At 50.0% G+C, this 13,895-nt stretch overlaps 1 protein-coding gene across 1 annotated transcript in view; it reads left to right on the top strand.

Annotated features, from left to right (window-relative positions):
* The first annotated feature begins 6,966 nt into the window (after positions 1-6,966).
* The window catches only part of RRP7A (ribosomal RNA processing 7 homolog A), an 8,855-nt gene continuing 1,926 nt past the window's right edge, over positions 6,967-13,895 (top strand). The window contains exons 1-6 of the mRNA XM_049627593.1: positions 6,967-7,075; positions 9,269-9,411; positions 10,992-11,117; positions 11,785-11,902; positions 12,330-12,427; positions 12,792-12,990. Of these exons, the coding sequence (XP_049483550.1) occupies positions 7,003-7,075; positions 9,269-9,411; positions 10,992-11,117; positions 11,785-11,902; positions 12,330-12,427; positions 12,792-12,990 (757 nt within the window). The 5' untranslated portion in view covers positions 6,967-7,002. The remainder of the gene's footprint in view (positions 7,076-9,268; positions 9,412-10,991; positions 11,118-11,784; positions 11,903-12,329; positions 12,428-12,791; positions 12,991-13,895) is intronic.

The following is a 13,895-nucleotide window of genomic DNA, read 5'->3' as shown; positions in this document are numbered from 1 at the left end:
GATTGCTTCCGTTTTGTAGCTATCGCGAAGAATGTTGCTGTGGACACGGGTATACAAATTTCTCTTTAAGACCCTACTTTCAACTTTGGGGGTCCATACCCAGAAGTGGAATTGCTGAATCACGTGGTAATTCTGTTTGTAATTTAAGGAACTGCTATTTCAGATACCACAGTGGCTGTACCGTTGCACATTTTCACATGGTTTTATTATGGTATTAAAAGTGGAACAGCTCCTCTTCTGGAAAGGCGGGATGGAAAACTTACCTTTATCCTTTCCACTAAATACAGCCCTGGAAATTTTATTTATTTTAACGTTTATTTATTTTTGAGACAGAGACAGAGCATGAACGGGGGAGGGGCAGAGAGAGAGGGAGACACAATCGGAAGCAGGCTGCAGGCTCTGAGCCGTCAGCACAGAGCCCGACGCGGGGCTCGAACTCACGGACCGTGAGATCGTGACCTGAGCCGAAGTCGGACGCTTAACTGACTGAGCCACCCAGGCGCCCCAGCCCTGGAAATTTTATATAAAACAAGCATAAGCCTGAAAGGTGGAGAGAGAGCAGATTACCTGCACTGAGTTCCATGGATTTCTTTTTGCTTCACATCTCCCGGCCAGTGCTGGAGAAGCAGACACAAGCCCAAATAAGGGCCAGAATAGGGATGGCTTAGCAAGACTAAAAACTCCAGCCAAACCACAGAAGAAACCACCCTGACTTTGCCAACATACGCCAAATTGGGAACCTAGGCTTCTCTCCTAGCTAGGTTGTACTGGGGACACCCCAAATTTCCTGTTGGGGTGGTATCAGAGAAGGCCAGGCAGGGAGCTGGAACTTGCGGTTGGTGTCACAGGAGGCCACCTGAGAAATGAGGCCCCCCAGCCCCTCCCAACCAGGGTGTTGTAAGCAGAGGTGTAATGGATGATGGAACTCACCCCACAAAGTAGTAACTGGGAGGCGCTCCCACCCTGGGCATCAGCAGACCTCAAGCAAGGAACCTGAACCTGGCAGTAATTAAGTGGTGCCTTTCCATCCCTATCGGAGGGGGTGTGCTGTAACAAGATGAAATGGGATTCAGTCTTCGTAGCAACCCCAAGTGTCCATGTTTCAGTCAAAACTCACTCCTAGAAAAGGTCAGGAGAATCTCAAAGGGGAAAGGACAACACTGAGATGACAGAGATGTTAGGATTCTCTGGCAAAGATTCAAAAGCAGCCATCATAAAAGCGTCAACAAGTAATTGTGAACACACTTGAAATAAATGAAAAAAAAAATCGGTCAGCAAAGAAAATCGAAATCATTTAGAGCTGAAAAATGTAATTACTAAAAAAGAAGCGATGGAGGAGAAATCCTTGAAGATAAAACAATAGAAATTACCAAATCTGAACTCTGAACAGAGAGGAAATATACTTAAAAAAAGATGGTGGGGGCACAATGGACCTATGGTACTATAACAAAAAATCTAAAATCTGTGTCATCATCAGTACCAGAAGGAGAGAAGAAAAATCGGGGCTGAAAAAGTAGTTGAAATAATAGCCGTATACTCCCCAGAAATGGCGAAAGGTTTAAACCTATAGATTCAAGACGCTCTGAAAATCCCAAACAAAATAAGTCTAAAGAAGTTAACACCAAGATTCATCATAGCCAAACTTCTGAAAAGCCAAAACCAAAAATTTTTGGGGCGCCTGGGTGGCTCAGTCGGTTGAGCGGCCGACTTCGGCTCAGGTCACGACCTCGCGGTCCGTGAGTTCGAGCCCCGCGTCGGGCTCTGTGCTGACGGCTCGGAGCCTGGAGCCTGTTTCGGATTCTGTGTCTCCCTCTCTCTGACCCTCCGCCGTTCATGCTCTGTCTTTCTCTATCTCAAAAATAAATAAACCTTAAAAAAATAAAAAAAAACAATTTAAAGCAGCAAAAGAAAAATGACACCTTATCTATAAAGGAAGAACAATGTGAGTGACAGGTTTCTCACCAAAAACCATGAGATGAGAAGAATGTGGTGTATCTTTCACAGTGTCCAGCAAAGAAAAAATCTCAGGGATTAGGGGGAACTTAGACATTCTCAGATGAAGGGAAACTAGGGGAATTGGTTGCCTGCAGACCTACCCTAAAATAATGGCTTTAAATTTCTCTAACCTTAAAGGAAAAACTGAAAAAGGAGGAGCGCCTGGGTGGCTCAGTCAGTTCAGTGTCCAACTTGATCTCCGCTCAGGTCACAATCGCACAGTTCGTGAGTTCAAGACCTGCACCGGGTTCTACGCTGACAGTGCAGAGCCTGCTTGAGATTCTCTTTCTCTCCCTCCCTCTCTGCCTCTCTCTCTCTCTCTCTCTCTCTCTGCGCCCTCCTCTCAAAATAAATATTAAAAATAAAATTAAAAATTAAAAACTAAAAAGTAAAAGAAGGAAACTTTGTCTCTCTAGAAAGGAAGTGAGAACAACAGAAATAGTAAAACTATGGGTAAATAAAAATATCTTTCCCATGAGTTTTCTAAATCGTGGTTAATGGTTGAAACCAAAATTATAATATTGATGTACATAGAGGAAATGTACACAGAGGAAATATTTAAGGCAATTGCTTTATAAACGGGAAGGCGAGAGGGGAATAGAGAGGTTTCTACACTTAAAATGGTAAAATGTCAACAAAAATATACTGTGGTAACCAGTATATATGATGAGATTCTTAGAACAACCACTCAAAAAAGATAATACAACCAAAACACTACAGATGTAAATATGTAATAAATAAATAAATAATAAGTAAAAAGGATTGGGGCGCCTGGGTGGCTCAGTCAGTTAAAAGCATCCTGACCTTTGGCTCAGGTCATGATCTCACAGTTTGTGAATTCAAGCCCTTGTCGGGCTCTGTGCTGACAGCTCAGAACTCGGGGCCCGCTTTGGATTCTGGGTCTCCAATCTTCTCTGCCCCTCCCTCCTTCTCAAAAATAAGTAAACATTTTTAAAAATACAAAAATAAAAAGGATTTCTTTAAAAATGTTCAAGTAACCCACAGGAAGGCAGAAAAAAAATAAAATGGGAGATTACATAGATCACTAAGATCACTAAGTACGGTGTATCACATGTAAATGGTCTAAATATATCTATTGAAAGGTTGGCGAAGTGGATGAAAGAACATGACCTAACTATATGCTTCCGCAAGAGATTCACTTCAAATATGACAATATAAGGTTGAAAGTAAAAGGACTGAAAAGTACATATCATACAAGTAGTCCCCCAAAAGCAATTATATAAGTATCAGATATATTAGACTTCAGAGCAAAGAAAGTTACCAGAGACAGAGGAACATTATATGGTGAGAAAAAGAGTCAATCCACCAAGAAGATATAATCTGAAATATGTATTTACCAAATAACAGAGCTGCAAAACGTGTGATGCTAATCTGGTAGTATTGAAAGAATAGTAAGTCCACACTTGAAGACTTGAACACCCCTTGCAACAATAGAACTAGACAGAAAATCAGCAAGGATGTAGAACTTAACACCATCAACCAACAGGATCCAATCAACAAAGACTATTCCACCCAACAGCAGAAGACACACTCTTTTCAAAACCATGGGACATATACCAAGGTAGACCATATCCTGGCCCAAAAAACAAATCTCAACAGATGGAAAAGAATTGAGATCATACAGTGTGTTCTTTGGTCACAATGGAACCCATAATCCCCGGGTTAAAAATTGAAAGTGTTTCCTCTAAGACCAGAGACAAGACAAGGGCGTCTGCTTTTACCCCTTCTTTTTTTGTGGTTGTTTTGGGGTGTTTTTTTGTTTGTTTGCTTGTTTATTTGTTTTGGTTTTTTTTGTTTTTGTTTTTGTTTTTTTGTTTTTTTTTTTTTGTTTTTTTTTTTTTTGCTTTTACCAGTTCAGTTTAACAGTGCACTAGAGGTTCTAGCCAGGGAGTTTGGGGATGGGGGGGGAGGAGTGGGGGAGTTCCAGAGAAAATCGTGCAGATTGGAAAGACAAAAGGAAAATGATCTCTCTTGGTAGATGACATGGTCTTTATACAGAAAATGCTAAGGAATCCATTGAAAGACTACTACAACTAACAAACGTAGCAATGTTGCAGAATACGAGATCAATCAATATACTTACAACGAAAAATCTTAAAATCACCTTAAGGGGCACTTGGGTGGCTCAGTCGGTTAAGGGTCCGACCCTTGATTTTGGCTCAGGTCATGATCTCACAATTCGTAGGATCAAACCCTGCATTGGGCTCTGCCCTGACAGCATGGAGCCTGCTTGGGATTCTCCCTCTTTCTCTGTGCCCCTCCCCTGTGCACGCACACTCTCTCTCTCTCTCTCAAAATAAATAAACTTAAAATTTTTAAATGAATGAGTAAATAATCTTATTAACATGGGGTGGGGGTGTCTGAGTGGCTCCGTTGGTTAAGCATCCAACTCTTGATTTCAGCTCAGGTCATGATCTCAGAGTCTTGAGATCAAGCCCCTCATTGGGCTCTTCACTGAGTGTGGCACCTGCTTAAGATTCTCTCTCTCCCTTTCCCTTGACCCTTCCCCCACTTAAGCACAAACTCTCTCTCTCTCAAATAAATAAATAAATAAATAAATAAATAAATAAAATCACACAGAGATACCATTTTAAAAAATCATATTAAGAAAAATAATTCCACTTAGCATTGAATCAAACAGTAAAATAGGATAAATTTAACAAAATAAGCGTAAAACATATTCTGAAAACTCCAAGGCATTGTTGAAAGAATTTAAAGGGATTCTGAGTAGCTAAAACAGTCTTGAAAAAGAGGAGAGTTGAAGAACTCACACTTCCTGATTTCAAAACTTAACTATAAAGCTACAGTAATCAAGACACTATGGTACTAGCATAAGGATAGACATACAGACCAATGGAATAGAATGGAGAGTCAAAATTAAAGCCTCATATATCTGTCCATTAAATTTTCAACACGGGTGCCAGACAATTCAGTCAGGGAAAGAACAGTGTTTTTAACAAATGGTGAAGACAACGGATACTCTCAAAAAAAAAGTTTAACTTCATCGAAGTTAAAATCTTTCATGCTGTAAGGAATACCTTAAAGAAAGTGAAAAGGTAACCCACAGAATAGGAGAGAATCTTTGCAATTCATATATTTTATGAGGTAATTGCATCCAGGAGAGATAAAGAACTCTTACAATGCAACAATGAAAGTACAAATAACCCAATAAAACATGAGCAAAGACTTTGAGTAGACATTTCTCAAAGTAAAAAAAGATACACAAATGGCCAATGAACACGTGAAAAGGTGCTTAACATCATTAATCATTTGGGAAATGCAAATCAAAACCCAATGAGAGGGGTGCCTGGGTGGCTTGGTTAAGCATCTCACTCTTGATTTCAGCTCAGGTCAGTCAGGATCTCACATTTTGTGAGTTCGAGCCCCAAGTCAGGCTCTATGCTGACAGCGTGGAGCCTGCTTAGGATTCTCTGGCTCCCTCTCTCTCTCTCTCTCTCTCTCTGTGCCTCCCCTGCTCGCTCTTTCTCTCTCTCTCTCAAAAATAAATATTATGGGGCGCCTGGGTGGCGCAGTCGGTTAACCGTCCGACTTCAGCCAGGTCACGATCTCGCGGTCCGTGAGTTCGAGCCCCGCGTCGGGCTCTGGGCTGATGGCTCGGAGCCTGGAGCCTGTTTCCGATTCTGTGTCTCCCTCTCTCTGCCCCTCCCCCGTTCGTGCTCTGTCTGTCTCTCTCTGTCCCAAAAATAAATAAAAAACGTTGAAAAAAAAATTAAAAAATAAATAAATAAATAAATAAATATTAAAAAAAAAAAAAACCAATAAGATGTCCCTCTACATCCCCTAGAATGGCTATGATCAAAATATAGGCATAACAAATAATGGCGAGGATGTGGAGAATTTGGAAACCTCATGCTCCACTGGTGAGATTTTAAAATGATGCAACCTTTGGAAAACAGTCTGGAAGTTCCTCAAAAAGTTAAACATAGAGTTACCATATGATCAAGAAATTCTATATATCTGAGAGAAATTAAAATATGTCTGCACGAAGTTGTATAGAACATTTCACGGCAACATTATTCACAATAGTCAAAAGTAGAAACACCCAAATGTCCATAGACAGATGGATAAGCAGAATATGATCTATACGTACAATGAAATATTATTCAGCCTTAAAAAGGAAGGAAATTCTGAGACATGCCACTACGTGGATTAATCAAGAAAACATGCTAAGTGAAATAAGCCAGACACAAAAGGACACATATTGTATGATTCCATTTGTATGAAGTACCTAGCTAGAATAGTCGAGTTCATAGAAACAGAAAGTAGAGGGGCGCCTGGGTGGCTCAGTCGGTTAAGCGTCCGACTTCAGCTCAGGTCATGATCTCCCGGTTTGTGAGTTCTGCCCCACATTGGGCTCTGTGCTGACAGCTCAGAGCCTGGAGCCCGGTTCAGATTCTGTGCCTCCCGGGCCCCCTTCCCACCCCCACCCCCCACCCCCGGCTCTGCCCCTCCCCTGCTCATGCTCTGTGTCTCTGTCTCTCAATAATAAATAAACGTTTAAAAAAATTAAAAAAAAACCAAAAACAAAAAACCCAGAAAATAGAGGGGTGGTTACCAGGGGCTGGGGGAAGGAGGACACGGGTAGAGTTTCAGTTTGGGAGGATAAAAAATTCTGGAGATGGATATTGAGGACGGTTTGCACAATAATGAGAACGTATTTAATGCCACTGAATTGTACACTTAAAAAATGGCTAGTTAAAACGGCCAACTTCAATGGGGCTTCCTTTGCCATTTCTGGAATGGATGGATGGTGGCGTTCCAACCTCATCCGGACCTTTACTCGAACGTTTACGTGCTGACCTTACTCAGAGCAAACAAAGGTTGCGCCCTTAACGTACTAGGGCGGGAAGGCGGGCCTGGAGCCAAGGGGGCGGGCCCGCACGCGGCGCCGTCGTCATGGAAACGGTCGGGCTCCGAGCGCCAAACTGCAACTCCCAGCGGCCCCCGCAGCTTCCGGTTGGCAAGATGGTGGCGCGCGGGAGGAAGCGTGGGGCCCAGGGCTCCGAGCAGGGGATTCCGAGCCCGCCCGGGTATTCAGGTGAGGAGCTGCGGGTCCGGGGATGGCCAGGCTTCTCCGGGAGTTGGCTCGGGAGGCGGCGGTGGCAAGGGGACCCCGGGAGCGGCCGCGCTGTTGGGTGTGAGTCCCGGAGGCCCCGAGGTCCGCGAGCTCGATGCTGCGCCCTGCTTGCGTCTGGCGGCGTTCTCCAGGGATGAGCCCATTTGGGGCAACGCTTCCCTTAGGTAAACAAACCGATGTCTGTCCACACTCTTCCCCAGGACAAACCCGTGTCCGTCTTCACACCTCCACCTCCCCCGCCCCGCAGGTGAGCCCAGCCACTTCCTGTCATCTCTTTGCAATTCCTAGTCTGGCCCCTGTTAGCCCTCACCTGGCTGTGCCCTCCTAATCGGTTCTCATGCTTCTGTTCTTGCCCCTGCGTACCGTTCGCCCAGGTGCCAGCATGTTCTTTCTAAAGTCAGACAGAAGTAGTATTTTGCCTCACAGGCTTACTTGTGTTTTCATACCCACAGAACTCACTCCAGTGGTTTTACGAGTCGGCACCTAAAACAAAATCCAGACTTCTTACGTTGATTTGTGTGGGCCCCCACCCCCACCCCCATGTTCTGGCTCGGCTGACCTAAAGCTTGTTCTGTTCCTCTGAGACAACAAAGTCTTTACATCCTCAGGGTTTGTGCACCTGCTGTGCCCTCCTCTGCCTCACACAGCTGTGCCTTCTGGCTTTAATGTCAGTTCCTCAAGGAGGCTGTTCTGATGGCCTGTCTAAAGGCCTCTGCCACCCGATCACCCTGCACTGTTTTCCCCTTTCTTTCATATTTGATAGAATCTTGTTACGTGCTTTCTCGTTGATTGCCATCTCCCGCTCCCATGGGAGCTTCCTGAGCACAGGTACTGTGCTCTGAAGAAGGTGGTGAGAAGAACAGAAAACAGTCCCTAGCATTACAGGAATGTCAGCGATTATCCAAATGATCACACAGATGGAGGCTTAGAGACCATGAGAGGTGTTGGCAGGGCACAGAGCAGGTGGTTCTAACTTGGCATGAAAGGCTCTCCATGGAAGTTAAAGCCTGAAGGATAGGGGATGCCAGGGTGGCTCAGTTGGTTAAGTGTCTGACTTCAGCTCAGGTCATGATCTCACAGTTTGTAAGTTAGAACCCCGCATTGGGATCTCTGCTGTCAACATAGAGCCTGTTTCAGATCCTCTGTTTCCTTCTCTCTCTGTCTCTCCCCCATTCGTTCTCTCTCTCTCTCTCTCTCTCTCTCTCTCTCTCAAAGTAAATAAACTTAAGGGGTGCCTGGGTGGCTCAGTTGGTTAAGCATCTGACTTTGGTTCAGGTCATGATCTCACGGTCCGTGAGTTAGAGCCCCGTGTCGGGCTGTCAAGCTCAGAGCTGGGAGCCTGCTTCGGATTCTGTGTCTCCTTCTCTCTCTGCCCCTCCCCCGCTAGTGCTTTCTCTCCCAAGAATAAATAAACATTTTGGGGGCGCCTGGGTGGCTTGGTCGGTTAAGCGTCTGACTTCGGCTCAGGTCATGATCTCACGGTCCATGAGTTCGAGCCTCGCGTCGGGCTCTGTGCTGACTGCTCAGAGCCTGGAGCCTGTTTCAGATTCTGTGTCTTCCTCTCTCTCTGCCCCTCCCCCGTTCATGCTCTGTCTCTTTCTGTCTCAAAAATAAATAAACGTTAAAAAAAAAAAGAATAAATAAACATTTTTTTAAATCTTAAAAATAAATAAACTTAAAAAGAAAACCTGAAGCACGGGTGGAGGGAGGAGAGTTGATGTTTCAGGTAAAGGGAAATGTGTGAGCACAGGTGAAGTCTGGGCTTCCTTGAGGAATAGGGAGAGGGTGGAGTGGCGGGCCCACACAGTGGTTGGGGAAAGAGGGGATGGAAACAGGTGAAAGGTGGTCAGGATCTGGCAAGGCCTCCAGCCATTGTCGGGATTTTGGTGTTGACCCCAAGAGCCGCAGGGTTTGAACTCCCCTCTCATTTCGCTCCCCACCTGTAATAATTGCCCGTTTACATTCTCTCCCCCACCGGTTTGGGAGCCCCTCCTGGGCAGGTTCTCTGTTCGTTCACTCTCCCAGCCTGCACAATTCCTGCACAGGCCTTGCCTAGGGGAAGGGCTCAGTGATGGAATGGATAGACAGAACTAGAAAGGGACAGCCTGAACTTGATTTTCACGCCATCCACCCCTGCCCCCATTTCCCGTCCAGCCATCCCGATCAAGTTCTCGGAAAAGCAGCAGGCTTCCCACTACCTCTATGTGAGAGAGCACAGAGTTCGAGAAGGCACCAAGTCGTCCTGGCCTCAGAAGCGGACGCTTTTTGTCCTCAATGTGCCCCCATACTGCACAGAGGTGAGCGGGTGTCTGGGAGGGAACCTGTAGCGCTGGCCAGGAGTCCCAGGCAGGGCTGGGCTCCCACTGGCCTTCACCAAGTCCTCAGTGGTGAGTTGGAAGCATCTAACTGAAGCCCCAAGGGAGAATCTAGAGGTCTGCCTCTGTCTCTTGATAGGAAGTGGCTTTAAAAAAAATTTTTTTTTTAAGTAATCCCTACACCCAACATGGGTCTTAAAAACTTACCACCCTGAGATCAAGAGTCACACTGGACCAAGCCAGCCAGGTGCCCCGGAAATGGCTTTTTAAAGCTGTGTTTTATGGGGCACCTGAGTGGCTCAGTCGGTTGAGCTTCTGACTCTGAGTTTCGGCTCAGGTCTCATGATCTCGTGGTGCATGGGTTCAAGCCCCACATCAGGCTCCATGCTGGCAGTGTGGAGCCTGCTTGCGATTCTCCCTCCCTCCCTCCCTCTGTCCCTGACCCCCCAAATAAATAAATAAACTTTAAAAAAAGTTAAAAACTATAGTTCTGGGGAGCTCAAAGCTTCTTACTATTACCCAGAATTGTTTGAATTACATGTTTTTCCCTGATTATAAAAGTGATACATCTCCGTAAGAAAAATATAAAAGTACTTCTCAATCTATCCAGACATGAACTTTCTTTCACAAAAAACAGTCAAGTTTTGCCTTCCATAACTTTATAGAAGAGAAACTAAGGGGGTTGCTGGATTTTAGGTGAATTGGGATTCAAAAAAGAAATACTGATTTCTAAAAGATTGTTCTAGAGAAAGAAGCAGAGGAGAGGGCGTCATTTTTTACCTTTTCCTGAACCGTATTGTGTATACAGAGAAGGGCCTGGGCCCTAGTGCACAGCTCGCTCCATTTCACAGACGGAACACCCCGTGTACTCAGCACCCAGAAACCGAACATGACCTGAGCCCAAGAAATCCCTTCATGCCCCTCCCCCCGCCCCCCAACGAGGGTCACCGCCAGCCTGAGTCCAGCAACTACAACATTGATTTAACTTCAGTTTTAAACGGCTGCTGTGGGGAGGAAAAGTTAGCCGGTTGTCTCCTAAAATCAGAATGTTCCGCATAACCCCGAAACGTCCTCACCTATTCTTGTAATAGAACCTGGTCCTACTTTGGGGATCACTCACCCAGAGAAATTGGTAGGGAAGGACTGATCTTTCAGCGAGATGGCCTTTCAAAGTGAGGAAGCCCTTTCAGGGACAAACCAAACCCCCTCCTGGGCATGTGCTTCCAGCAAAGCCCCAAAAGGCTTATACCTGGATTCTGTCTCGCACTCTGCCTCCTTCCTCCCACGTCCCCTGGCCAGCGGCACTGTGGTTTTCTGCTCAGAGTTTTGAACGTGAAAATTCACAAGATTGACGTCTTGGGCCACGGGAGGCAGGATTGGGACGGTGCCGAGGAGGATGTGGTTTGCCCGGGCCTGTGTGTGCGCCCCCCTCGTTGGGCACACATGGACTCTGAGACCCCGCCCCCAGTGGTGCTGCCCTGGGTAGAGGGGGTTCCAGAAGGCCCTGCTGCCTCTCATGCCGAGCTTCCCCCCTCCCCAACCCCCTGCCCCCGCTTCGGCAGGAGTGCCTGGCCCGCCTCCTCTCTCCCTGCGGCCCCGTCCAGTCTGTGGAGTTACAGGAGAAGCCGGACCTTGCTGACCGCTCAGAGGAACCAAAGTCCAAGTTTTTTCACCCCGCGCCCGTTCGGGTAGGCATTCAAGTTCTGCGGTCTGCTCGCATGGGGCGCGAGGTGGGGCTGGGACAGCATCCGCGGTGTGCGTGGGGCGGTGGTGGCAGGGTGACAGCAGGGCGGCTGAGCGGTCCCCGTGGTCCTAGGCCAGTCCTCGCTTGTGTGGTTGAGGATGCCTGTTGGGCAGACGGCGCCCTGCTCCTTTCCCTGCATCTGCCACATCCCTTAGCTTCTTGCCTAGCTCTTCCCAGCATCCTGGGGGAAAGCCTCTCTGAGCTCCCGAAGTCCGCCGAAGTCCATTCCTCCCTAGGCCCCATGGCCTGGTCTCGTTTCCCCTTGAGGAAACGTGAGGCACCTGCTCCGGGCATAGCGCGTGTGAACTGGTGTCCGCCCGTGGTGCTTGGTGAGCTCGCTTTTCACAGAGTCCCTCCCATAACTGGGAGGAAGGTCCCGAGTGTCTCACCTCGCCTGGGTCGCTTCTAGCACCAGTGGGAAGATCAGGAGCGTGGCCGTCCCTCCCCAGGATTACAGATCACTTTCTGCTTATCTTCGTGGCGGAACAGCCCAGCACACATCCCCTGGTCCAGCAGCAAGTCAAGCTGAGGGCAGGTGGCATCCCTGGTGCTGGGTGACTGGGAGGACGGGAAGGGCCCTGGCATTCTGACCTCTCTCCTTCTTCCCCCAGGGGTTCCAGGTAGCCTACGTGGTGTTCCAGAAGCCAGGTGGGGTGTCGGCTGCCTTAGCCCTGAAGGGCCCTTTGCTGGTCTCGACAGACAGTCACCCTGTGAAGAGCGGCGTTCACAGTCAGTACCGCGGCGATGTCGGGCACCTCCGTCCCGGGCCCTGGGTTGGCGGGGAGGCGCTGTGGGGGCCGTGCCTGCTGCGTGTGCCTGGGAGGCCTGGGCCTGGCACTCAGGGTGGCCGGAGGTGAGGGCCCAGCTCGCCGCCACTAGACTCTTCTTAGCTCCTGAAGCTCGGGCCACACGTCGCCATCCTCGTGGCCTGTGGAAGAACATCCTGACTGGGGGGCGCCCGGGTGGCTCAGTGGGTTAAGCGTCCGGCTCTTGATCTCGGCTCAGGTCTTGATCTCAGTGTTGTGAGTTCAAGCCCCATGCTGGGTATGAAGCCCACTTAAAAAAAAAAAAAAAAAAAAAAAAAAAAGATCCTGACTGGCTGGCCCTGAGGGATCGGGCCTGAGGAGGCCCCGTCCCTCACTCCTTTCTCCCTCAGAGTGGGTCAGCAACTACACAGACTCGGTGCCGGACCCTGAGGCCTTGAGGGTCGAAGTGGACACGTTCATGGAGGCGTATGACAAGAGGATAGCTGAGGTGGGGCTTCGGGAGGGGCGGCTGCGCGGCCACAGGGAAGGAGGTGTCGTGGGTGTTGTGTGTGGCTCCTGAGGAGGAGGGGCGGTGGCAGCCTGTCCCGGTTACTCCTCTTTTCCCTTCTGAGTCCTGGGTCACCTAGCTGGGTGACCTCTAGTCTCCAAGTGGTCTGTGGAAAACGGTCTGAGGGAGGAGGCAGCGTTGGCACCCCTGTGCTCCCCCGTCCCCCCGTCCTTAGCTACCGGGAGGGAGAGGGCGCAGCAGGTGGTGATCTGTGCCCGGGGACGTTCCGGGCGCAGGAGGGAGGGAGCCACGAGAGGAGGGCGGGTCCCAGGCGCCTGCCCATCACGGGGTCTGCTCCTTGCAGGAGGAGGCCAAGGCCAAGGAGGAGGAAGGGATTCCGGACGAGGAGGGCTGGGTGAAGGTGACGCGCCGGGGCCGGCGGCCGGTGCTACCCCGGACGGAGGCGGCGAGCCTGCGGGTGCTGGAGAGGGAGAGACGGAAGCGCGCCCGCAAAGAGCTGCTCAACTTCTACGCCTGGCGGCACCGAGAGACCAAGATGGAGCGTAAGGAGCGCCCCGGGCCCCTGTGCTTCAGCCCCGCTTCCCTCAGGGCCCGGCCCGGCCCGGCCCGTGGCCGCTGCTGCCAGCCGCGGCCGGAACTCAGAGATCTGGAGGGCGGCCAGACCTGGGTGCGGGGTGGGGGTGTCCTTGGGCACAGACTTCCCGATAGGCTCTGGAGTTGGGGGTCCCAGCCGGCAGCATCCCCCGTGGCGGTCCCCTCGTGGCTCCCCAACGGCAGCTGTGGGGGCCCTTGGGCTGCTTAGAGGCTGCAGAGCCCTGAGCAGTTGGTGCCGGAACCTGTCAGCCTCCGGCAAGGGGCCGTGTGGCAGAGGGTGGATCTCAAGTGCTCACCGGGTGCAGAGAGGGCCGCCGTTGGATGTGATTTGGGGGGGGGGGGGGGGGGCGGGGGGGGCACCGGGCGGGTGTGGGGGGGGGGGGGAGAGAGAAAGAGTGCGCGTGGGCGCCACGTGTGGGCGGGGGGGGCCCACAAGGAGAGTGTTGGGGTGAGCGATCGCCTGTGGTTGACTCATGGCCATGACGATGCTGAGCTTGCTGCCGTGGCCCCCGATTCCCCTGCTTGCGGGGCAGCTGCCCGGGGGCCCGGGGGAGAGGGTGCTGGCCCTGGCCCTGGCCCCGGCCTCGGCAGGGGGACGAGCTCTGCGGCAGGTGGTAACCTGCCGCCCGGCACACCGTGCCCTCCCCGGCCTCACTGCTGCTCCCCACTGTGTCCTGCACCCCCGCTCCTGCCCTTCTGTCTAGATTCACCGACGGCGGGCCTCTGCCAGCCCTCCCTCTGGGCTCGACTGCTCACCTGGTGACAGACCTGCCATCTGGGTTCCGTGGCACTCTCAGGGCGGAGTCCCTTTACTTCCCGACCTTGTCCCCAGTCTGACTGCTGCAGCGGGGAG

This window comes from Panthera uncia, chromosome B4 (genome assembly GCF_023721935.1).
Source record: "Panthera uncia isolate 11264 chromosome B4, Puncia_PCG_1.0, whole genome shotgun sequence".
Classification (NCBI taxonomy): Eukaryota; Metazoa; Chordata; class Mammalia; order Carnivora; family Felidae; genus Panthera; species Panthera uncia.
The sequence above is the reverse complement of the archived record's forward strand: the minus strand, read 5'-3'. Positions and strand labels throughout refer to the sequence as shown.